Source organism: Psittacula echo (assembly GCF_963264785.1).
Source record: "Psittacula echo genome assembly, chromosome: 6".
In the NCBI taxonomy this organism is placed as follows: Eukaryota; Metazoa; Chordata; class Aves; order Psittaciformes; family Psittacidae; genus Psittacula; species Psittacula echo.
This window is the reverse complement of record NC_137743.1, coordinates 10126292-10149036: the sequence shown is the minus strand read 5'-3', so window position 1 is coordinate 10149036 and position 22745 is coordinate 10126292. Positions and strand designations below refer to the sequence as shown.

The following is a 22745-nucleotide window of genomic DNA, read 5'->3' as shown; positions in this document are numbered from 1 at the left end:
AATGTTGCTCACATGTGGCCAGTTTCACCAGGCAAGTGCTAGTGGCCACCTCTGTCACAGGAAGACTGTCATCACCACTGGATTATAACAAGTCACCACCCATGGTGTGCTTGTCTACCCACAGCTGTTACAGCTTCTCCAAGTAGTTTTTGTTGAGAGGTGATACCATCACATTTCCTTTTGCTGAATGAGTGTAGCACGGCCAACTTCACAGAAGTAATCCAAGGTTTTCATTTTGCCACTTGTGCTTCACCATCAACTTCCCAACCCATCTATCCTCAACTGGCCTGCATGTCTCCTGCATAGGAGCCCCCCAGAAAGCACCCTGCCCAGTCAGATGATGTATTTGAAAGACAGATGAAAAGAACTAGCCAGCACAGACAAACCTCAATCAGAAAAAGTTGTGTGTCTTTCATGAGGATGCTGTTTTGCATGTTGCTGTATTTTTTAATTATTGTAATGAGGTGTGATTGTCTATTGGTTACCCACAATACTTCTTGGGGACTCTCCCCCGGTAACTCTTGTCAACACTTGTTAATCTGACAAAAGGCTACAAATTAAGCTCTGTTAATTTAATGTTTTCTCACCGAGATCTAAATACCGAAAGAGGCCCAAAGCGCAACTGAAGTCCTTTGATTCACTGTACTTTATTTTGGTATAAATTTACATTCATTATTGTTTTCCTTTGGATGTGTAGCCCTCAATTAGTGTGATGGCTCCATTAAAGCGAGCGAGACTTCGCCTTTAATTATTACAACAAAACACCTAGTTTCAGCTTGGGGAGAGGGTCTCTATTGACATAAGCAGAGGTTATAAAATTTAATTAGCCATTCCTATCAGATTTATGGCATTCAAATTGTTCTGTGTTTCTTTCCTTTGATCCTTGCTGTACAATCCCCAAGATTTTTGTTCTGATCAAATGAGAATAAAGCTTACTGTGCACAGAGAAGTTTTTTGTTGTGTGGTTGGTTTTTTTTTTTTTAATTTAAAAAAACCCCACCTTTTCTTCTTTCTCTCATTCTCTTTCCCTTCTTTTTTGCCAGGCAAGGTCAGCCAGTGTACCCAATCACGACAGGGGGTTTCCGCCACCCTTACCCAACAGCTCTGACCGTCAATGCTTCCATGTCAAGGTGAGTTCAAATACTGAGGTCCTGAATCGAGAGCAAATGTAACTCCTCCTGCCGCCCTCTCTAGAGGAGGGCGTTTCATCTAGGAAGCGTGTTTCTGAAAGCACTTCAGTTAAACAGTCATCCTTAGTTCTTTGGTGGGGTGGAGCAGAAGAGGATGAGGGGTACCTTCCTGTTTGAGAAGAGGGTGTCCTAGTGCTGGCATTGAGCTTTAACAACTTGTTTTTGAGGGAGAGGTGGAGGGGTGGAAGCTGTCTTTAAAGCCAGACCAGGTGAAAAAGCAGGGAGAATGAGATGTTGACAAAGCAGGAGGAGAAGTTGTGATTCCTTTTGCTTTCTCAGTGGCTCTCACCCAGAGCCACGCTCTGTGTGCAAGAGAGGAGTCTCTGGAGGCAGGAGGGCTGCTTTTCAAGCAGAGTTGGGAGGAAGGTTATTGTGCTATGTTTTCCCCCTGCCAAAGCTCCAAACACTGATAGTCAACATAAAAGGGCCTGCCTGACCCTCTAAAGCTTTAGAAGTATATATTTCTCCCCCTCCCTACCTCCAATTAATTCCATCTAATTTTCCAGGGGCTGCTAGTTTTATTTACAAACTGGTTGGCAGCACTATGTTTAAGTAATCACTAATTGCTCCTAATGATAGTTTTATTTTCTGTTCATCTGATTTTCAGCCTGGTTAATTAAATCGGTGGAATTTTAGACTTTCCTGATGGGCTGAAGCAGCTAATCCATTTTGATGATGGCACATAATTAAATTAGCATGCATTACATAGCAAGGTTCCACGTCTCTTCCCTGCTCTGTCCCTTCCTCTCCATCTCTGCAGTTTAATATATGATGGTTGGTGTATAGAGGATTTAAGGAGGAGAAGATTGGGGGGGCGGTTGAGGAGAAACACACCTCATTGAGAAATGGAAACCTGTCACTAGAGCTCGTGAGTGAATGGGGAGGGAAATAGCGTGTTGTGTGCTTTAGATAAGTAGAGTAAAAGCAAAAGGTTAAAATTTTACCATGTTGTTTCAGCAAATACAAAGACAGCTGGAAAATCAACTTAAAAAAATTAATAGACCCAGCATGGGGGAGAAAAATCCCGGGTTGGGGAGAGAGCTGCAAATTTAAACAATAGTCTCCTCCTTCCATTGAATCTTTTTTAATATCTATAAAAGACTGGCTGGCATGGTGTGAGGCAAAGCGGAGCTTGATTTAGTTTAATTATTATTAGAGAGGCTAGTCATTTGAGGGAGGGGGGAGATGTGGGAGGGGGAAGGCTATATTCCCTAGATAGGCTTTATGAAAGGTATCTAGTTAAAAAGAGTACACAGCAAATTAAATACATTATTGTGGTAATGGGACGACAGAAGTAGAGGTCTATTATACTTATGGCAGTTATAGGAAATGTAGGCTCCTTGCCCTGTTCTAGCACAGCCTTTGATATTCATTCCATTCAGCAGCAGGGCCAGGACTTCTCAGAATTAAGTGATGGGTCATTATACTTTAAACACCATGGAGAAGCCTAGATTGGCAATTAAACAGCACTTGCTGACACTCGCTTGTGCCACCCTGTGACCCCCTTTAGATTGAGTTGTTGGAGCTCGGGGCCCTCAGCCTGCTAAATTGGTAGCAGGCACTTCTCCTGACGAGGGCTGGCTCTGAAATCTGCCGGCTTCAAAGGGAGCAAGATCATGTATAAACCATAATGTGGGTGCACCGTGGCTCAAAAAATAAGGCAGGAATAGATGAAATGTTACAAGTGCAAGGGGAAAATGAGAGAATAATGACAAATCTAATGCAACTCAAAGCAGAATTGTTGCACAGAAAAATGCATCCCACTGCTTGTGCATAAAATCAAGGCAGGCAGATGACATCCAGTTAACAGAAACATGTCAACAGTGAAGTAAAGTGAGAGTGAGTAAGAGAGAAGCCCCTGAGACAGCCAGGAACGAAAAATTAGTTGTCCTTAACAAGTTAAGACTCATCATTATATTCTGGCTTGGAGCCATAAAAGGAGACAGTGGTGTATAATGAGCTGCTTAGAATTTTTAGGGTGTTTATTGCAATTCATGGAATAGTAGTCTAGAGAAAAAAATACGTGGGGATGTCTTAGGCAAAGGTGAGGGGTGTACATATACACACACAGCCTTTGTTTTTGTCTCTGACACAAGCCCATGTGTGCACACATGCTCAGGCACACACGCAGAGCGATGGATAGATTTAAGATGGTTATCCTTTGTTTCAGCCCAGAAACTTCTCTCCTGGTTTCCCATACATGGGAACACCCTCTGGGCAGACCATGCTCTGATACATGGCTTGATGCATGTTTTCTCATGCCTGTCATATCAACTGGAGTGCCTGAGCTCAGCCATGGGACAGCCCTTTCCCCCAGTAGCCAGTGTAGTTGGGAGATGGGGCTGGCGTGCCCAGGGATGCCCATGCTTGCCTGCAGACATGCCCTTCATGGCTGGCCTCTGGGCAACAGCCCTGCAGGGCTCCAGTACAAGCCTTGAGGTTGCTGTGTTGGCTCTGCCCAGACACTGAAGCCAGGAAATCCACATTTTTCCAGAGCATTCCTTTAAAAGCAGTTCCTGTCTTTGCCTGCTTTATGGTATAGCCCTGTGGAGCATATAACGCTTCCCAACCCTGAATGTTCCCTAAGCTTAGTAATTACAGTTCATTAGTTAGAGTGTGCTTATGAATAGTTTATAGAAGGTTAATGGGTGACTAATAGTGATTTTCATAAATGGTTTAGACTATTAAGGTAGTGTCTTCAGGTTGTTTTAACCATTTACAACTCTTTTCTCTGCTCGTAGCATCGCCACTCACTTTGTATGCATGTGACATGCTTAAAACATCTCTTGATCCTTCATTACCACTCTATAATATGCCCTTAGTGTAAATTGAGACAGGGTTAACTGACTGATGGGCAAACAGTGGACCCACTATGAAAAAACAACTGCTGTGAGAGGAAATCAGGAAATAATTTGGCAGAATTACACCAAACACTGCACAGCAGTTAAGTGGTGGCAGTGGAAAATACCTTCTGTAATTGAAATTTCAGAGGAAATTCACTTTTGCTGAATGTAATTACTGAAGTTGGAGTGTAGCCAGGAACTTAAAAATTAACACTCTTCCCCCACTTGTATTGCTGTGTGAGTGGGTGTCTTGTGGAAATAAGTAGGTATTCAGAGTTTAGGCTGAGCCGTCATCCAGCCCACTGAAGTCCATGGGATTGTGAGAGCAATGTTGGGTTCTGGAGCATGCTTTTAAAGCCCCAAACATACGAAGAGCTGTGTAAGTCCAATAGGCAGCCTTGGAGGGAGAGAGATTTAGTGTGAAGTAATGAATGGTCACTGGTAATGGACACGCAAGTTCCTTGGGGGAGCTGCCACCCCGAAAATAACCACTGAGCTGCAGTTGCCTGTTGATGAAGGCTGCCGTGTCTCTGGAATTTAGAGCTTGGAGGGTAAAATCCCAGCCCAGCTGAAGTCAGTGGAGGCTTCTCCATCCTCCAGACTTTGACACAATGTGTACATAGGCTTCTCCTCCTCCACTGCCCTTCCTCCCCATCTGGTCACTCTCTGATGTGCAAGTTATTTACTTTCTTTCTCCTAGATGGTAATTGGGAAAAAGGCTTTTTTCCCATAACTAGGGAAGTTCAGAAACTTAGCAGACACCATCTTTTGTCCCCATTAACTCCAGCTGTAATCAGTCTTTTGTGAGCCCTTCTGCAGTGATGAGTCTGATCTTATTCAGGTCCATTCTCACACCCTTCTGTCCTTGTGCTGCCAACGCATTCAGCTCTTCTTCTTTGCTGGTATATGCCCACTGCCCTTCCCACTGTGTCCTAATGCCAAACAAGAGCAGCTCTTCCTTCCTGCTCTCTGAAGGTAGCCTTTTCATCTCCGTCTTCATCCTTCATTATGTCGTCACTGGCTCTCATTCAAGTTTGAACCCTAGACAGCCCCAGCAACTAGTCCTCTCTTGATCACTGCGTCTTGCCAAGGGCAGACAGTCATTTGATAGGATATGTGTCAACTTGTTATCACTGTACTTATGCTACTTTAGGTTTATTTTTGCCCATGTTTATAAGTTGTTTCTTTTCTAAAAAGCTCTTACTGTCAGTTTTTGTTTGCATTGTACTATGGCTGAAGGCCCCATGCACTGTGTGAACAAACTTCCAAGTATGTTCAATCCAAATACATACACACAAAAACAAAGACAAGGAGAACAGAAAGAAACCCATACAAAGGCCCAGTTTATGTCTTGCTGATGGTGAGGCAGTTCTGTGGCAGAAGTGAGACCAGGATATCCCTCCTTGTAGCTTTGCCAGTCTTCCGTTCTGACCTAACCATGAATCAGAGCGTTTCCCCAAATGTGCATTTCTCTCCCAGCTACTTTTGTCCGAGTGGGGAAGGCATTTTGATAACCCACTTGGAGATTTGTGTCTGTGAGTCTTTTAACAGATGTAGGGATGGCCATTTTGCCCATTCTTTTTCCTTGCCATCACACCCTCCTCTTTTCCTTCTCTCCATGCCTTTGTTTGTGAGGAGCTGCAGATCTCCACGGTTTGAACAATTTCGCATTCTCCCTGTCAGTCCCTGCTCTGCCCACCACTGCCTTCAAAGACAAAATACTTCTGTCTAATGATCTTGAGTACTACCAGCTGATAGACAAAGGTCCTCAGAGCTCATAGTGGACAGTACCTCCTGTTCATGAAAGTCCTTCTGTGTCATCTCATGAATATAGGGAATGTCTGGGTAGTTGGGGGGAGTATGTGTGTGTGTTTAAACTCAGTAATGGAATTTATAAGATGGGGAGGGAAAATAAGTCCCATTATATTTGTGATACTTGTACACAGTCAAATTGTCCATGGTATATCATTCCATTTAAAATCCTGTTTGATAGAAAAAAATCACTGTATATTGATGATAGAAGAAATAATTCTTTATCTCATTGTATGTTCCATATTATTGGGGTATTTTATTTGGACTAGTGTAGTTCAAAGTCTGGGATGAGAGTAGGGATTTGCAATGATAAAAACCTTGTTGTTTGCCAGATCACTTTAGGTTTGGAATTTTGGGGAGGTTATTTTCGAGCCAAAATTTTAGGCTAGATCCCATTCCCTGGAGACCTGTTGACTTCACTGGGGTTTTTTAAGGAGAAGGCAGTCAGTCATAGTGTGCTTTCTTTATTCACTGCAAAACCTTTTTGAGACTGTTAACAAATAATGATAAGAAGTCAATGCTGCTTTTGAGAAGTTTGTCCATTTAAGTTAAAAAGTAAAAAGTCTGGATGATTGTGCCATGTTTTGTTATGGCCCCAGCCGAGCAATTAGATTCATGTAGAAGGATTGCACATCCTTCTGAATCCACGTGCAGGACTGGGGCTTGTCCATGTATGTGACCATAAGCCTGACAACATTTTTTCTCTTTAGAAAGGCTAGACTGTTATTTTGCATTAATTTAAACCTTCCTAGGTTACCTAATGGGTCAAAATTGGCTTAATTCCACAATCTTTCCACCTTCTGTTAAAGCAATGTGGCTCACAGATTTATTAGACACAAATATTTTCTTTGGCTCCATCAACAAAACATAGCTAATGAGGCATCTATAAGGATTGTCAAAAATGCATCTAGATTGTGTTGGCATTAATGTTTTATTTTGCTGTCAATATGCAATAAAAGATGTCATCCCAAATTCACAACATGATTCAGAGCTATAAAACTTGATTCCGTGGTTGCCACAGATGTTTCTTAGCAAAGAAACGGACTGGTGGATTTTGTTGCAGGTAGCTGCAATTCCACTTTCATCCAAATTCATCCAGTTGAATTTGCCTTTTGTTAAAGATGTTAAAAAAGCATGATGTCTCATGTCAGTAATGATAATGAAGGGGAAGATTGGCTTTAATGACGTTAGAAGAGTCATTATGTTTAATTTATTGCTAATTAATGCTGCCAGCTCTCATATGCTTTGTCTAGCTGTCATGTGCTTGTTATATGCCTTTTTTTTTATGTGTGTACACATCCCTCCCCATTCATTCATTTTTATTCTGACGATTTACACAGCTTTCTCTCCTCTAGGTTTCCTCCACACATGGTCCCGCCACACCATAGTTTACACACAACTGGAATCCCTCATCCGGCCATAGTCACACCAACAGTCAAACAGGAATCTTCCCAGAGCGACGTCGGCTCACTCCACAGCTCGTAAGTTGTTGCTTCTTACGGCTTCTTTTTAGAACACCCAAAGCATCACTTGTGCATGTGTAGCTTTTAGAAAAGCTTGGATTTGTGGGAATATTTTTGCTCTAAAATAATTTTAAGTTGATTTTGTCTCTTTTGTTCTGATTGATTTGAATATGGTTTAAGTGCCAAAATGCATCAAAATAATGGTTAACAGCCTTTCAGTGACATAGACCAGTAGTTACTAATTTCACCTATTCAGATGAGGAAATGGAGTTTTCTTGATCAAGATTCAAGCTTCTTGACCGGTTTCCCTGTTACTTAGTGCCTGGTTTGAAGCTTTGAGATACCAGACACAAAACAGGAGACAACAAATTAGAGCATAAATGGCTTATTGAAAGCTGCAGAGAGCACCAGTATCAAGTTGAGGTTTGAACTGAGGAGAGTCCTGGTCTACCTCTGCCTCTAGTGCTCCTGGTGCTTGTTGCCTTCTGTTTCATGGAGGAAGCAGAAAGACAGCATTTGGGTTCCCCATTGATGCTGGGATGTAGTTATTTCCTCAGCCATGGTGCTCAATCAGCAGCCCTCCCCATGAATCCATTTTCCTGGGTCCTTCCCACCTCCTTCCAAGGTTCTTGTAGGGGCTGAAAGGTTTTTTGGTGATACTGCATAAACATGAGATGGGCTTTCTTATAATTCTCTTAAAACTGTTCTCATCCAGCAGCCAGGGTGAAGGCTCCAGAGATACTTCTGGTATTTCTCCTAGGATTTGTGTGGATTAATGCTAGAGATATTGAGGGGATTAATTCTGTAAATTCACAAGGTTTCTCACTGTGAGGTTTCTGTTGTATCTTTACCCTTCAGAAAACATCAGGACTCCAAAAAAGAAGAAGAGAAAAAGAAGCCACACATAAAGAAACCTCTTAATGCATTTATGTTGTATATGAAGGAAATGAGAGCAAAAGTTGTAGCAGAATGCACATTGAAAGAGAGCGCAGCCATCAACCAAATCCTCGGTCGAAGGGTAGGTAACAAGGGAGAAGCACAAGCAGGGATCGAAACTCAGTAGGATTCATGCCTGAATCCCTTTTTTCCTGATGCTTCAATAATGGATAGGGAAGTTACTAAAGACTTTGGTTTGGGGTTTTTTTGCAGACACTTTATGCTAGTGGGCATCATTCACGGGCAAGAGGGGGAGTTAATAGCAGTGATTTTTCAATGTTATTTCCATGACCTGTAGATGGAAAAATCTCAGGTTTTTATTTTGTCCTAAAACAAGCAGAATATTAAATGGGGAAGGAAAAAGCCTTTGGGTACAGTACCAGTGTCAGCACCTGTGAGAGGCAGAAGAGAAGAGGGGCTGCCAGTGGGAAAAGGATATGGAGACCTCCTTTAAATCTGTAGGTGAGGTCTGGCTCAGGACAAATGGTTCAGCTTTTGGAGCCTCTCCCCTGCTCTTTGGTTTTCTTAATTCATGTCTGTCATCAGGAGACAAAGGGGCTGAGTGAGTAAAAGATTAGTTGTGACTTAGTTACCTGGATTTATAATCTGGAGTTAGAAATAAAAGATGAATGTTAGCATGTCAGATCATCTGGTTTTATGTCTTCTTTTTCATGGAAATCAACTCTAGCTGTATTTATATAAAAACGATGTGTTCTGCTGTTAACACACTTTAAAAAAAAACCAAACAAACACTTGTGCTTTTTATTTTGTCTTCTTTTTTCTTCACCTCAGTGGCACGCATTATCCAGAGAAGAACAAGCGAAATACTATGAACTAGCAAGAAAGGAACGACAGCTTCATATGCAGCTGTACCCGGGCTGGTCTGCACGGGATAACTATGTAGGTTCCTATGTAGGTGGAAATTTTTTTAGTAGTAGAGCTTGTGGAAATGTATGTGTGACCTGCTGAACTACGACCACACATTGCACACAAGCACTACTTGGAAAGCGTGCCTCGGGATCCCAGTCTGGTAACAACAACGAACGCTTCCCTCTGTGATACTAAAACTATTGGGGATAATTCCCAGCCCTCCACTTGGAAAAAAGCTTCCTGGTTGGGACTATTAAAAGGTTAGAATTGGGGCATGACAGTAAAGCTCTGTGAAAAAACCCTTGCCTTCACTTTTGCCAGCACCTGGAAATGCTGTTTGGCATGCTGGTCTTTTTAAATTTCATTTTTTGATGAATCAGAATTCCCCTAGTATGGCTCCTCTCCTTTCCTCCAAAAAAGATGAATAATTAGTGTCTTGTGCTTATCTGTGTGAGAGTACAGTGGAAAGTGGAAGAATGACTTATCCTAGCTTCAGAGAAGGACTGGCAAAACCAAAAGCATGACTTGTTTGGAAGTCTTACTCTCAAGTGGGGTTAAATGAATTATTCCACGCTCTACTGTTGTATATTTTGGTTTTGTTCTGCTTTTTCGTGGCCATGTTATCTTCCTCCCCGGCCTCCATTTTTTAAGAAATGTTTTGGAGTTTGTGATCAGTTCATGGAGTGATTCCCCCCACTCCTCCTTTCAGAAAGCCTCTTTTGTAGCTAAAAGTGGTAGAATTTTCTGCCTCTTAAAAACATAAGGCCAGTGTTGTAACCACTTACTAGTAGTATATAACCCCTTCTTCCATGAAGGGTAAGTTGTGCAGCTGTAGTAAGTGTTTGCAAGCCTAAACCCGTAAATTCTTGACAGAATTGGGAGCTCTGAACCCTCTCTAATAGGATTCTATCAGCATCTTTATAATTTTCTTAAATAAACAAAAATTACCTAAAACTTTCAGGATCTTTAATTCTGGAATGCACTCTGCTCCCTGCCTTCCGGGCAGACTTCCTCGAAAGTTTGGGGGCCAGCAGCTCTGAGATTGATGTCAGTTACACATACTGTTTTTTGTTGAAATCTGCCTCTTCCATCATTGTCATCATCACTACCTATTTTACTGTAAATATCCCATTTTGTCATGAATCGCAAAAATGTTGTATATGGCAACATTTACCTTGATGTGAATCTGGGCTTTCACATGTATGGATAGGAAGAAGCCAGTTTGGAGTGTGCAGCAAAGCCTAGAGCAGCAGCTCTGTGCTGTTCCACCGTTACAGAGGTGGAGAATACACTTGCTCACTTAGTTAGCGATATATACTTACAGACATATTTTCAAATCCTTGTGTTCTTTCTTGATCATCTTTTATTTCCATTGAGCTCTGCCTCCCTCCTTTGTTCACCTTTGCAGGTTTAGCTCCTTAGAGAAGGCCTCAATACGCCCAAAGAGGCACTGCTCCTGCTTAAACACATTTTCCCTTTCTTTTTAGCATAGTCCGTCCTGAGACTTAGACCACAGGCTTGAGGTAGTTCCTTGACACTGAGTAGTATCATCTTCTTGGGTGTTCAAAAGGGAGTATAGGCTCAACTGAGTTTTCAGGAATGCTCATTCTGCTCAGTGACTCTGCCGCTGACAGATGGGCATGTACAAAGCCTTCAGTGTTTAGGACCTTTTACTTTTGTCCTCACCGTGTGAGCACTGAGAAACCCTTTCTTCTCAAGCTAAAAAGGACAGGATGAGAAAGCCGGAGCTTTCCCAGCGGCTTGATGCTGTACCCCCATGTGACCTTCAGGGGGAACCTTCCTGCCTGAGGAGAGCAGGCTACCTTAGCATCACACAGTTGCATCATCCACAGGATTTATTTATGTCTCTTCTCCTGGTCCATTCAGAGCTCGCAGAGCTCCCCTCAGCATTTTGTAGGGTCTTGAGCCCTTCGCACATCTAGCAGGGGAGCGCCTTGGGACTGCTTGAAGTGGTTCAATTGTTAGGCACATCACATCAGGCTCGAGGATGAGGCTAGCTGTAGTCCAGGTCTTCAGAAACAGGAGCAGTGCATTCCAGAAACACAGCTTTCAGGCTGCTCTTAAATCAGAGAAGAGGATTCAGGGAATCTCTGATGGTTTGGTTGGTGTCACATTTACTCTTCCTGAGGTCTAATATAAGATGTTAAGTGCTTGACTCAGAAGTATGTCAGGATCTAGTCACCTTGCCTTGCACTTGTCTAGAAACTTGGTACCAAAGAACTGTGCAGTCCTGTCAAAACCCATATTGGTTTGGCTCTTTAGAGGGAGCTGCCGAACAGTTACCCGCTATTTACATCCACATTTATTTGCAGCCTAAGAATTTGTGTAGTACCATGACAGAAAGTGTTACAGACCATCTGCTCTAGTGTGAGAAGGACACCAGGGCTGTCTTCTGCAGAGCACTTGAGAAACTGCTGCCATAGTTCTCAAGTCTGTGTATTAATTGAGATATGTAATCAAATATGTCCTTGTAGCACAGAAATCGAACAAGTAAGCCAGGTGATTAGGTGATTCTTCTCTGTCTTTCCTTTGAAAAGGGTGTAAAAGAAGTTAGTGGGACCTCTGTCAATTCTTTGCTAGGAACAGTTTCCAGAGCTTGTGTTGAAAAGGAACCAGAAATTTCTGGTCCCTGGCTGACATTCCTGTATATCAGCCATTTTTAACAGATTGCTCCCTAAAGGGGCTATAGCACTTTAATACCTGGCTTGAAGAGTTTGTAAAGGGCGGGTGACTTCTGACCTCTCTTCTGGCTGGCCCTTGTGTGAAGAAGTTCTGAGGTCTCAAACTGAAATAGTCCTTTAATTCCCAAATGTACTGCGAAGATTAAGCAAAGATTTGCCGCAGATGCAGTCTGTTCATTATACAAGTGGCTTCCTTGAGATTAAATAAAAATCAGGTTTATGGTCCTGAGGCAATTGTCTGGTTTTGGTTACGTTGTTGTAAAGCTGGAAAAAAATCACTGACTTTCAGAGTTACTGTCAATCTAAATCAGTATAGATGGAGCAGGGTCTGAGCCTCTTGTATCTTTGTTATATGTGGACTTCAGGATAGCATGGTTTCCTTTTTATTCTTGGGGGGTTTTAGGAATAATGTTTGTCTGTCTTGTCTGCCTGTCACGTTAGACTGACAGCTGCTGTAGCAATTGACTCAGAGCGATAACTTTCCATAACAGCAAAGATTACCTCAGAGGTGTTGAAGATGATTTCTCAGCAGCATCCAGGCTACAGGATTAAGCTTTTTCCATAACCAGAAGGCTGTTGTGAACAAGACTATGCTTGTTGCAGCCTGGACAGCAGGGTGGCAGTTTACAACCCCGAGCAAGCAAGGGGGAAACAAGTACAGAAGCCCTGTGCCAGAAAGCTGGCTTTTGGGGAGGCAAACTACAACAACAAATCAAAATCCAACATTCACATTGGATGGGCCAAGCTGAAGCCCATCTTAACCATTTAGCTGGAAGCCAGACCAACCTACTGAGAAAAACGTCCTCTGTGTAGGAGAGCCTCTTGGCTTCCCCACAGATAGGTCCAACCCTTCAAAAGCGACATGAGATTCCTTCTTCCAAGACATGTTTTTTTCCCTCTTGACCACCAGGGACTCTGGTCTGGTGTCCTTTCATCCTCGTCTCTTACTACTGCATCTTCAAAAGCCAGGATCTCTTGTGCTGCTCACAGTTGACATTGCTGGCCCAAAAGTCATTGCTTTTAGCATCTGTGGAGCTGTGAAAATGAAATTACTCTGTCCCCTACACTGGCCTTTTTGTACTGCTCTGCTAACCCTGTAGCTCTAGAGTTTTCTTGGAAAATAGCTTTTCTCTTTTGAGCTATGTTTGATACTTTATAACTCTTCTCTTGGAAAACAGTGATTGCTTTTCCACTGATGTCGGGCTCCTGGTTGTCCTCTCCCACACTGCTAGAGGGAAGAGGAGAAAGGGCCTTTCTGCCTTCAGTCAGTGACCCTAACAAACTGCATCATTTTGTGGGGCAGTATTTGGGAAAGGGGCACAGTTTAGCAAAATATTGCTAGTTATTTTCTTTGTTATAGAGGAAAATAAGGGAAGGGTCTTAGTTATGTCTGCATTTTTTTCTTGTCCTGGCTTTGCTTCATGTGTTGTCAGTGCACTTAAAAAGCTGCAGGTTAGGATTTGCTCATTACTGTGGCTTCCTCCTCTGCTTTAACAGTTGGGTTTGGGTGCTGAGGAACTCCAGGGACTCAGTCTGACCTCACTCATGCACTCTTCCCGCTTCAGTCTCCCTCTTTCTCCCCTCCCTGCCCTGTTACAACATGACCATGAATGATTTTAGAAACTTCAGATCCAGGAGCATACAAGTATCAAATGCTTTTGTCTTTGTGATGATCCTGTCTCAAAAGAAGCATCTTGCAAGTTGTTTTACCCCCTCCCCAGTTGCTTAGGGCTTTGGTGGTTGTTAGGGTTGCAGGGGCTGAAGCAAGAATGTCCGAAAAGTCAAAGGGTGGGCAGGTAGAGTCATCTTCAGGGCACAGCATCCCCTTAGGGTCTTCCAAGCCTCCCTGCACTGAGGGCGAGCCAGCGCTGCACTTTGGTGTCCTCCCTATGGAGCTTCTCTCACCAGTTGCAGCCCCATCACTTGGTGCCGTCTTGCAACAACAAGTGTTTTGGGGGTATTTTAATCCTTCTCATTTGTGTATGTTTCCTGCAGGGAAAGAAGAAGAAGAGGAAAAGGGATAAGCAGCCAGGAGAGACCAATGGTAAGTAAAAATAAGTCTTAAAACTCTTGCTTAGTGGAAGTGTATTAATCCTGGTGTGATGCTCCTAGGTACGGGGGAGGTGGGTACAAGTCTCCTGGCCTCACAGGGAGCTGGTCCCTATACTAGACAGCCTTTTTTTTTAATGCACTCTTAATTATTTACACGTTATTGCCCTTCTAAAACTAGTAACCAAAGCCACTGCATGTAAGAGCCTCTGGTGACGTTAGCTGAATTCGTACCTAGTAATTGCAAAGCCTGTAACTGCAGAGCTGTAGTTGTAATGCCTATGCCACCGTTGATAAAGTTGTCCGCTTCTTTTGCACATGTGTGTGCGTGTATGTATGTATGTGTTTGATATTAATTTGGGCTGTACCTGTATGTCCTGATGCATGCCTTACAGTGGTAAATCGCACCCATTTTAAATTAAGGAGGTTTGCCATTCTCTATAGGAAATTAGAAATACTGCATAGGCAATCTCATAGTCTCATTTTGAAGAAGCCCTGACTTAGTTTTTTTGAAGCCTTTGTATAATTTGTTCTTTTTTTTCAGAACACAGCGAATGTTTCCTAAATCCTTGCCTTTCACTTCCTCCGATTACAGGTGCTAACGTCATTTTGAGTCATTTAAAATAGTTTATAAACTGCTCTTTTAATTTTTTTTCCTGCCATTATAGATCTTAACATTAAACACTTATGACATTAAGAGAAAATACCATCCACACGTTTCAATAGTATTTATTATCTATATATCTTGGTATCTATTATATGTTTGATAGTATTTTTTAATTTTGTCTTTTTTTTTGTTTTGTAACAATTGCTATTAAAACAGTAATACAGTAAAAATAATGCAAGAGTTGTACTAACTGTGCAAATTGAATATGCAGTATTTCTTTAAAGAGACTGATAAAGAATGGAAGCAAGTCAGTAATGAACCTCCTTAATCTAATGGCATTTTTCATGGCTCCCACTAAGTCTTCTCACATTAGCATGCATATGCATTTTTTTATTATTATTTTAGTTTTGGATTATTTTTTTTTTGTTTTCTTTGTTTTATTTTCCTTTCTGCTCAAGCCTTTTCATTGCAATTCACCAGCTGTACTAACTCAGCACCTTGCCATGCTTCACGTTTTATTTTCTGGCTGATACTAACCCTCTCATTCCGCAATCTGCTTATCCTTATCCATTCTTTTCAACACAAATTAATCAAACAAATAAATTGAATGTTATTCCAAAAGCTGCATTATCCCAGGAGATATAATTTCCTTTTTTTTTTATTTATTTTTATTTATTTTTTTTCTCTTATTTTGTATCTGAGTTGAAGAAAAAAGCATGTTCAGGATCTAACTTCCATACTCAGCTTCTTTTCTTCCTTTTTTCCCCCCTCTCAAAAAAAAAAAAGAGAATAAAAAAACCCCAACCCAAAGAAATCTTGCCTGAAATATCCTGCTAGACCAGCCACAATTACTTTCCTCTAGCTGCTCTTTTAAAAGGGAAGGAAACAGTCCTTTATAAAGGGATACTGCAGCTTTAATTGCAACAGCTAATCTCAAGAGTTGAATAAAAATGTGATTATCACTTTTTTTTTAACTTTTAAATCAAGTCAATATTTTGCAATTAATAACGAGGACATTGATTTTTATTCCCTTTTTTATTTTTATTTTCCTTATTTTTATCTTTCTCTTTTTTCTCCCCTTTTCTCTCCTCCTCTCTCTCTCTCTCCCCCCCTCTCCCCTTTTCTTTTTTTTTCCTCTCTTTCCTTCTCTGCTCGCTTTTCTTGAACTCATTCAGACCTGAGCGCTCCTAAGAAATGCCGAGCGCGCTTTGGCCTTGATCAACAGAATAACTGGTGCGGCCCCTGCAGGTGTGTATAGTTTTCCCAGACTCGCTATGGCTGATTTGCAGCTGGTTTATTTGGTACTTTCCCCTTTTTTTTTCCTGCCTTGTTGCTTTGTAGCTCTGTGTTGTGATCTAGAAGACACAAGGGAGTGGGACACTGCCATGAGTTATCGTCTCTCTGAAAGGGTTTTGCTTCTTTTTTTGTCGTTGTTGGTTGTTTTATTTGCCTTCCTCTTTGCTGCTGCTAGCCAAAAACCCACTGTAAAACAGCATCAGCCTTAAGCCCATATGATCCGTGGCTCAACCACGCTCCTGCCCTCCAAGCCTCCACCCGAGGACAGTCGCTCCCAAAGCCCTTGATCACACGGCATTGAGCGCGGTGCCGGCACCGAACTGTGTCGGAGGTCTTTGTTTTTGTTTTCTTTTGGCTCATTGTGAAAGTCCTGTTTTCTTTCCTGCCCTTGGTACGAGGGGAGATTACCAAATAAAACTGAGGTGATTGCAAGCTAAACGTAGCTGTAGCTAAGATGACGCAGACCAAATGAGCTCTATCCACCATTGTGTTGTATTTTTTGTGTTTACCTTATGCTAACAGATGCAAATACTCCAAAGAAGTGTCGGGCATTGTTCGGGCTTGACCGACAGAGTTTATGGTGCAAACCATGCAGGTATAATACTACCCACTAGGCCTTTGGGGAAATAAAAGCAATCTGTCCTCTTAGTGCATTTGTGTGATTTTATTTTTTTAATCTTTTTTCCCCGCTCCCCACCTTTCTCTTTCCCACAGCATCAATTGCTAATAATCTTTGATCTTTGGAATTCCTTGCTAATTTAATGCCATTTTCTCTCTTTTCTTTACCAATAACCTCTCCCTGGTGGTAGAACTGGGAACAAGAAAACTTGAAGTCCTTAAAGCTGGCAGGTTTTTTGGCTTTTTAATTATTTTTTTTTCCAGATTGTCAGCAAAATGAGTGTTTAGCTGGACATCTGTGTTTTGTCTTTCATTTGGGTCTATGTCCGCTGCCTCCAAAGGCTTTTTAATAAGGTTCTGGGATCTGCAGCACTAGTATTTTTCTCATGAATAGAGATGTAAAAGCCAGTGTTTACAGCTTATATTATACTAATCTTTTTGGTTTTGTTAAATGCAAAATTTAATAGCTACCTGTAGGCTTCTGTGCCTCAATAAGATTTATGTAGATACCAGTTTTTTAAATGATCTGATGTCCCTTTTTTTTTTCCTGATTCCAAAAATCCATTTTTTTCCTAAATTTTATCCCAACAAGTGAGCTGTAAACGCCTGAGCTCTAGACAAAACTAATTGCAACTTTAGTTGGACGGTTTCCAGCAGTAAAAGGAGATGAAAGACATCAGAGAGCCCAAATTCCGACAGCCCATGTTCTACTGGAGTTTAATTCCATGTATAATTCAGTACGTGCTTCTTTCTTGGTGGAGGGATACCGAGTAGTTCTTTTCTCATTCCTTTTTCCTTATATGATCGCATTTGGTTAAATTTGTTGTTTCTTTGTTCTGATACAAGCAGTCTTTGAATTTGGAATATTATGATGGTAGGTATTTCAACCCAAACCACACTCTGTGTGTAGTGATTCCTCTCCCACATTTTCCCCTCTTACTCATGCCAGTCCCTTGTGCTCCATCTCATTTAGAATGTAGATCAGACGTCCATCGTATTTTGTGTATGCACGCAGTCTTGTTTGTGCTTAGTGTCGAGGAGAACACGGATCAAGGGTGGTGTTTGTATGTCAAAATACAGATAAGGCACCAGACATGTCTTCAACAGATTGTATATTGTCCCATTAGAGGCATGCTAGCACTGGGTGTTAGTGTTGTAGGCATCAGTACCAGGATGTATGTTAAACAAGTTTTGAAAGCAGCTGTTTCTTAAAGCTTAAAGGAAGAAGGGTTCAGTCCAGAAGAGCTGGGTAGCCACTTCCCTATGTCAGGAGGCTCAAGTCTCATGCTAGCCAAAGTTTCACATCTTGTGTTTAGTTGGGCTTTATTCTGTGGTTAGTTCACTACACACTATCAGCAGATATTTGTGTAGTCTAGAGATAGAGCATTTGAAGCATGTCAGGCTCTGTATGCCAAGTACAGAACCAGGGTCACATCGTGTTTGTGTTGCTTTATCTTTCCCTAGCTGCTTAAGTAAACAGCATACTTTTAAAACTACATTTTATCAGCAAGGGGACTTTTCCTCAGTCTGTATAGTGCTTAGGCTATGTGTGAAGCATAAGCCCTCTCTTAACTTTCACCAGATTTGGTCAGAAATCTTTGCAGCACATCAGAGATTACTTCAGTGTTGCAGCTGATAGCTTTATGCTTACTGATATAGTCAGCTGCTTTTCTTTTTGTTTTGTTCTTAAATGCATGTAGACATTTTATCACTAGATATTAAGAGCATTTCTCTCCTAGTTCTGGTCCTAACCATTATAACTTTGCATTTGCTACCATGGTAGCATTTAGTAGGCCATCTTAGGTAGGTGCTAAAGATGTACAGTTTGCTGCTACAGTAAAAACTGAGACATCTTTGCTCACAGCAACTAGATACACCATTGTCATCCTCTGTGGCTTTCATTCATGGCAATTGCAGTGTTATGGGTTTCGTGATGCACTCCTGGGGCTAGTTTCAAGGGCAGCATCAGTAGACTGGGTCTGTTGCCGTTTGCTGGGCTGAGGTAGTAGTCGATGCTTTCAGAGCAATGCACAAGTGAATAATCCTCACTAGTGCTTGAGGGGGATATGCAGAGTTTTTTATTCCCACTTTCAGGAGAGCAAAATTGAGCCACAAGTAGTTCCTGAGATGTTTACTTATTCCCCTTTGCCAGAGCTACATGGTGTTCTTCACTTCTGGTAAAATTTGGCTTTCAGAGTCGGGGATTTTACCTCTGCCCTCTGTCCCACCTAACCCTTGCACGCACATTACCACAGATAACACATGGTGGGAATGGCACAGACTGGAGTAATGTCCCTCTCCTTGAGCCATCCTGATTTAAGCAAATGGCTTTCCAGATTAAAAGTGGCCACACTACTAAAGAGTTTAATATTCCACAGAAGCAGAGGAAGCAATTTGCTTGCTTAATCTCAGTCAAAGGAAAACTACTTCAGGTAGCAGACCGATGGGTGTAGTTTTAGAAAGGTTGTTTTAGCTCTGCAGTCAGAAAGTCGGGTAGATGAGGTTTAAGCCTGGTTTGCCATGAGAGCTCTTCCTTTCAGAATTTTAAATAGTATTTAAAAAAATACCTAGTTTGAATTTTTGGCAAACTGGATTCAAACTGCCTCCAGTGAAGTAATTATAACTGCCTTGTAGGTAGAGAGCAACCCAGTTGAATGGCTCCTGGACCACCATCAGTGAGGCAGGCAGAGAGTGGGTCTCTGCTTGCAAATTATTTTAATGTGGGTTTGGGGTGGGAGCCCAGCAGTCTCCAGATTGTGAGAACCCACCTTTCCACACAGGTATTATGGATGAGCTTTGTGAAGCATCACTGCTCTGCTTTGCCACTGGAGCTGTGCAGACATGACCTGTGGCCCTGGTAGTTTTGCACAGCTGAATCTAGGAAGTGGAGAAAAAGAGCAGCAGAACTGTCCTTAGCCAAGAGCCAGAGGCTTCCCGTTATTTGTCAATGGTAGAAGAATTAACAGGTTCTGTTTTGAGCCCACCAAATTAATTTTTTCTGTCTTTTAACGTTGCTCTACTAAAGCATGGTTTACAGCCTTCACTTGCTGTCTTCTATCTTCCTTCCTTTCTTTCATCTTAACATTTAAGTTGCATGGTTGTCTTTTAGTTTTTGGCATGTATTGATCTGCAGGCTAACGTGGTTAAAACTCTAATAGCCCTAACCCCTTACCTTGCCATGTGGAACGTGGAGCAGAACCTGAGAGCAGAGCCTGAGTCTCTGGAGAAAGGGATGTCGCAGCACTGGTTCCTCACTGAAGGTGGTAGAAAGATGGGGTGCCAGGGTTGCTGTTCCCTTCCTGGCTATGGGAGATGGTATCTTTTAACTCCGGGATCAAGCTGGTTAGATCTCCCGTGCAGTCAGGAAGTATCTATTCCTATTGTCTAGGCAACAGACCTTGGTTTAACCCAAGTCAAATGAAGTTTCCGGGCACAGGGGAGAACACTGATAGCCAGCAGTGGAGCAGGGGCACCTATGTGAGTGGGGAATGTCACCCAGCGACATTCAGCTGTTGTGCTATGCTTGGGCGCTTCCTTGGATGAAGCTGCTGAGCCTAGGGCAAGGTATCCACTGGAGGGGGAGAGCAGCCTGTTCCTTTACACTGGTGGCTTTGTGAAGCTTACCTGAGCATCCAAGTTTTTGTGGCAGAGCTGCTCTAGACAGACTTTGTGATATACACTGGGCTGTGTGACAGCGGTTCAGCACTTCCCTTGGGAGGTGTGCTTGTGAATGGGAGGGCTGGAGAGCCATCATTATTAGGGTCAAGGTGGCCACTGAACATCGTTCTGCCAGATGCTGTGGTTGTTTGCCTCATTATTTCTGTCCTGCTGCTAGAATTGTCTTGCATATACTTGGCAAGAGAGATGGTGTGAAACTCTCATCTGTTTTCATTGCTCCTTTACATTATTAAGTGGACAGAGGGAGGAGAAAAGATCTCTGTCGGGTCACTTACTGATTTGAAGATGAGCGGCTCTTGTGAGACTCTCATATTCCCTGGTGTGAAATAAGCTCCATGTTGCTCCTCACCTTTGTACCTGTTGTGCTCTTCACCTACTGAAATGGGGTCCCACTCTGGAGTTATATGGATGGCCTCTCAGAGGAAAATCCCCCAAAATGCAGACAAGCAGCTTCCCAAATCTACCACTCTCCCTTAAAACAAAAAGTAAAACTGAGTCGATTTAAAGCCACAACCTGCAGGCCATACAACCAGTTATTCTTGTTATTTTGGATCATACTCTGTTTATCCTGTCCTTTTCCTGGATTTTTTTTTCCTTCTGTTTGCTTTGTTTGTTCGTTTTGTTTTTATTTCCCCTCTCTCTTGTTCTCCCTATTATATAGCTCTCCTGTCTGACTCTGACACTTTCGGATTTGGTGTGGTTCTTAACAGAGAACAGTGAGCAGTAGTTTGCAGCCGTCCTTGCCTCCCAAGGGCAGCACATCGTAGGAGACGACAGGTGACCCAGGTGTAGAGATAGCCCTGTTGAGTTGGACAGCATTATGGGACACCTTGAGATACCATCAACTATCCAGAGCTTTGATTTTATAAGGATTAAATTACTATCTTTTTTTCCTGGAGGGCAGTCCAGTTTGTAGATTAGCACAGTGGGCTCCAAAACCATCTTACCTACTTTTCTGATGATTAAAATAACTAAGGGGATGAGGCGGCCTGAAGAGGAGGGGGATGAAGAGACAATTGGTGAATCCCTTCCAAATCTGTTAGCTGAGGGGAGGTTCCCGAGTGGGCTCGGTGCTGAGGACACCCCACCGGACACCCCACCAGACCCCCAGGACGGCGCGTGGGGCCGGGGTGCTGCCTGCGCAGAGCCCAGAGTAGCTAATGGACGGCTCTTTGCTGTAGATAACTGTCTCCATTGGCGTCTCTGCCCTTTATTCACAGAGAACTCTCTCCCTGTTTCTAGGAGAAAAAAAAAGTGCGTTCGCTACATACAAGGTGAAGGCAGCTGCGTCAGCCCACCCTCTTCAGATGGAAGCTTACTAGACTCTCCTCCGTCCTCCCCTGCCATGCTCGCCTCCCCCTCCAGAGACTCGAAACCACAGACTGAACAAACACAACCCCTCTCGCTCTCGTTGAAGCCCGACCCGCTGGCGCACTTGGTCATGATGCCGCCGCCATCCTCGCTCGTCCTCACCGAGAGCGCTGCGAGCAAGCCCGGCGCCCTGCCTGCTGCCAGCTGCCCCAACGGGGCCCTGGACCACCCGCCGGCCGCCCTCCCGCCGGCCGCCGCCGCATCCCTAGCACAGCCCTCGACGTCCTCCTTGCATTCCCACAGCTCGCTGGCAGGGACACAGCCCCAGCCGCTCTCCCTCGTAACCAAGTCCTTAGAATAGCTTTAGCCTCGTTAGCCCTTTTGATTTCCTTTTTTTTTTTTGGGGGGGGGGATTGAATTCTCTTGGGATTTGGGATTTTTTTTTTTCCTTTATTCTGTTTTTTTTTCTCCTCCTTCTCCTCCTCGTCGTCGTCCGCTGTTCGTCGTCGTCTCTTGGTTTTGTTTTTAATTCGTGCCATGTGGCTACATTAGTTGATGTTTTATCGAGTTCATTGGTCAATATTTGACCCATCCTTATTTCGATTTCTCCTTTTTAAATATGTAGATGAGAAAAGCCTCATGATTCTGCCAAAATTTTTATCAACAGCTGTTTAAAGTCTTTGTAGCGTTTAAAAAATATATATATATACATAATTGTTATGTAGTTCCAATAGCTTAGTTTTAAAGACTGATTTTAAAAATGACAAAAAGAGAAAAAAAAAAAGAAAAAGAAGCAATTTTGAAGCAGCCCTTGCTGGAGGCATTGGTTCTTTATTATTTGTATTAAATACGAGCTTGCGAACCAATCATTTTACATCTGGTTTTTAAACCTTTAAGGGCACAAAGAATGCGGTGCCGCTACTACTTCTTTTTTTTTTTCATTGTTCTCCTTCCTCGTGTGAAACAAACCTTTATTGTGATGTTACTTGTTCTTGTTTAAATGTACAGAAACAAAGGGTTAAAGAAAAAAAAACGTGTTAATATACCTTGTTCCATGGTGTTGTTCTTTTTTGGGGGAGGGAACGCTACTCAACACTTAAAAGTATCACAACGCTATTGGACCAGTAGTATTTATTGCTTTAGAAATTGCTTGTTGTATCTGTATGTTGTCCCTTTTTAAATGGGTTTGGTTTTTTTTTTCCTCTTTGATTTTTTCTTGAAACATTGTATAAAGGTTTTTTGTTCCGTTTTGGTTTTGCCCTTAGTGTAAGCATCTTATATATAACAACTCATTTGTACAAGGTTTTTAAGTTTATATATAAATGTGTATATATATATTTTTTCCGGGATTTTGGGGAGGTTTTTTTTTT

General features: G+C 42.4%; 1 protein-coding gene across 5 annotated transcripts in view; it reads left to right on the top strand.

The window, feature by feature from the left end:
- The window catches only part of TCF7L2 (transcription factor 7 like 2), a gene marked incomplete at its 5' end in the record, with an annotated part of 176219 nt that extends 154703 nt beyond the window's left edge, over window positions 1–21516 (top strand). For 2 of the 5 annotated variants that reach the window (XM_080622066.1, XM_080622065.1), the window contains 7 exons: window positions 1044–1130; window positions 7201–7326; window positions 8167–8326; window positions 9037–9144; window positions 13812–13860; window positions 14410–14460; window positions 21307–21516. In XM_080622066.1, coding sequence (XP_080478192.1) covers window positions 1044–1130; window positions 7201–7326; window positions 8167–8326; window positions 9037–9144; window positions 13812–13860; window positions 14410–14460; window positions 21307–21386 — 661 coding nt within the window. In that variant the 3' untranslated portion in view covers window positions 21387–21516. Of the gene's footprint in view, window positions 1–1043; window positions 1131–7200; window positions 7327–8166; window positions 8327–9036; window positions 9145–13811; window positions 13861–14409; window positions 14461–15647; window positions 15918–21306 lie in introns of those variants that run through there. The other 3 variants (XM_080622068.1, XM_080622067.1, XM_080622069.1) reach the window with 2 other exon arrangements.
- Window positions 21517–22745: the final 1229 nt, after the last annotated feature.